Consider the following 853-nt stretch of genomic DNA (forward strand, 5'->3'; position numbering starts at 1 on the left):
GGCAGAAAGAAATGGGGCAGAAAGGAAGAAAAGTGGTGATAAATATGTAAGAGAGAGTGACAGAGAGAAAATGAGGAAAGGAAAGAGAGGTAGAGGTGAGAGAAAATGAGAGAAATATAAATGTGTGTAAACTGACACAGTCGGTCTCTGGATGTTGGTTTGTATTTATTGTTACTGTTGGTTAGAAACAGAGGAAACATGTGAAGACTGTTGTTGATGAAACTTCATCAGATCATGTGATTGTACCTGTTCTCAGCATAAGGATCCTCCCATAGTTCACATACTTCTTCAGCCAGTCAGGACAGATCTGGTTCAGGTACTGCTCTGCCTGTGCGATCACAGCGTTGTTATTGTCCCACTTGTGTTTGGTGATGACAGCCTGTGGTGTTGGAGCGATCCATGTCTTTGTCTTTAGGTCAAATGCTATGAAATCTTCTCCATCATAACCGAACTGCAGAAAACCATTAACCTCTTCAGTCTCATCGTCCCACTCACAGCCGTACATCTGCTGGACAACGTGGACTCCTGAGACAGAGATTGTTGTAAACAGACTGAGATCAGCACAGTCAGTCATTAACAGCTGATTTCACACCTTTACCACAGATACACACTGATCCTTTCCTGTAGGATCACTGATATTTACTATAACTAACTATCCTCATATGTGCTGAAGCTAAAACAGTCATCTCTCCCTCTCCTCCTCTCTCTCATCACACTCTTCCTCCATCTCTCTCTCTCTCTGTCGGTCAGGACGACCATCTTCTCTCTGAATAACACTGAGACCACGCCACAAGAAAGCAGCAGTTTTGTGTCTTTAAAGAAAATAAATGAATTATTGAACAACTGTAAAACT

At 42.2% G+C, this 853-nt stretch overlaps 1 protein-coding gene across 2 annotated transcripts in view; it reads right to left on the bottom strand.

Moving 5' to 3' along the window:
• The window catches only part of LOC111661204 (major histocompatibility complex class I-related protein 1-like), a 124,696-nt gene that overhangs the window by 72,334 nt on the left and 51,509 nt on the right, over window positions 1-853 (bottom strand). The window contains exon 1 of one of the 2 annotated variants that reach the window (XM_087176163.1): window positions 247-589. The exons of the other annotated variant lie outside the window; for it this stretch is intronic. Within the exon in view, the coding sequence (XP_087032289.1) occupies window positions 247-574 (328 nt within the window). The 5' untranslated portion in view covers window positions 575-589. Of the gene's footprint in view, window positions 1-246; window positions 590-853 lie in introns of those variants that run through there. 2 annotated transcript variants of the gene reach the window in all.

Source organism: Seriola lalandi, unplaced genomic scaffold, assembly GCF_002814215.2.
Source record: "Seriola lalandi dorsalis isolate HSWRI2012SDOR001 ecotype SW California unplaced genomic scaffold, Sedor1 jcf7180002054538, whole genome shotgun sequence".
Taxonomy (NCBI): domain Eukaryota; kingdom Metazoa; phylum Chordata; class Actinopteri; order Carangiformes; family Carangidae; genus Seriola; species Seriola lalandi.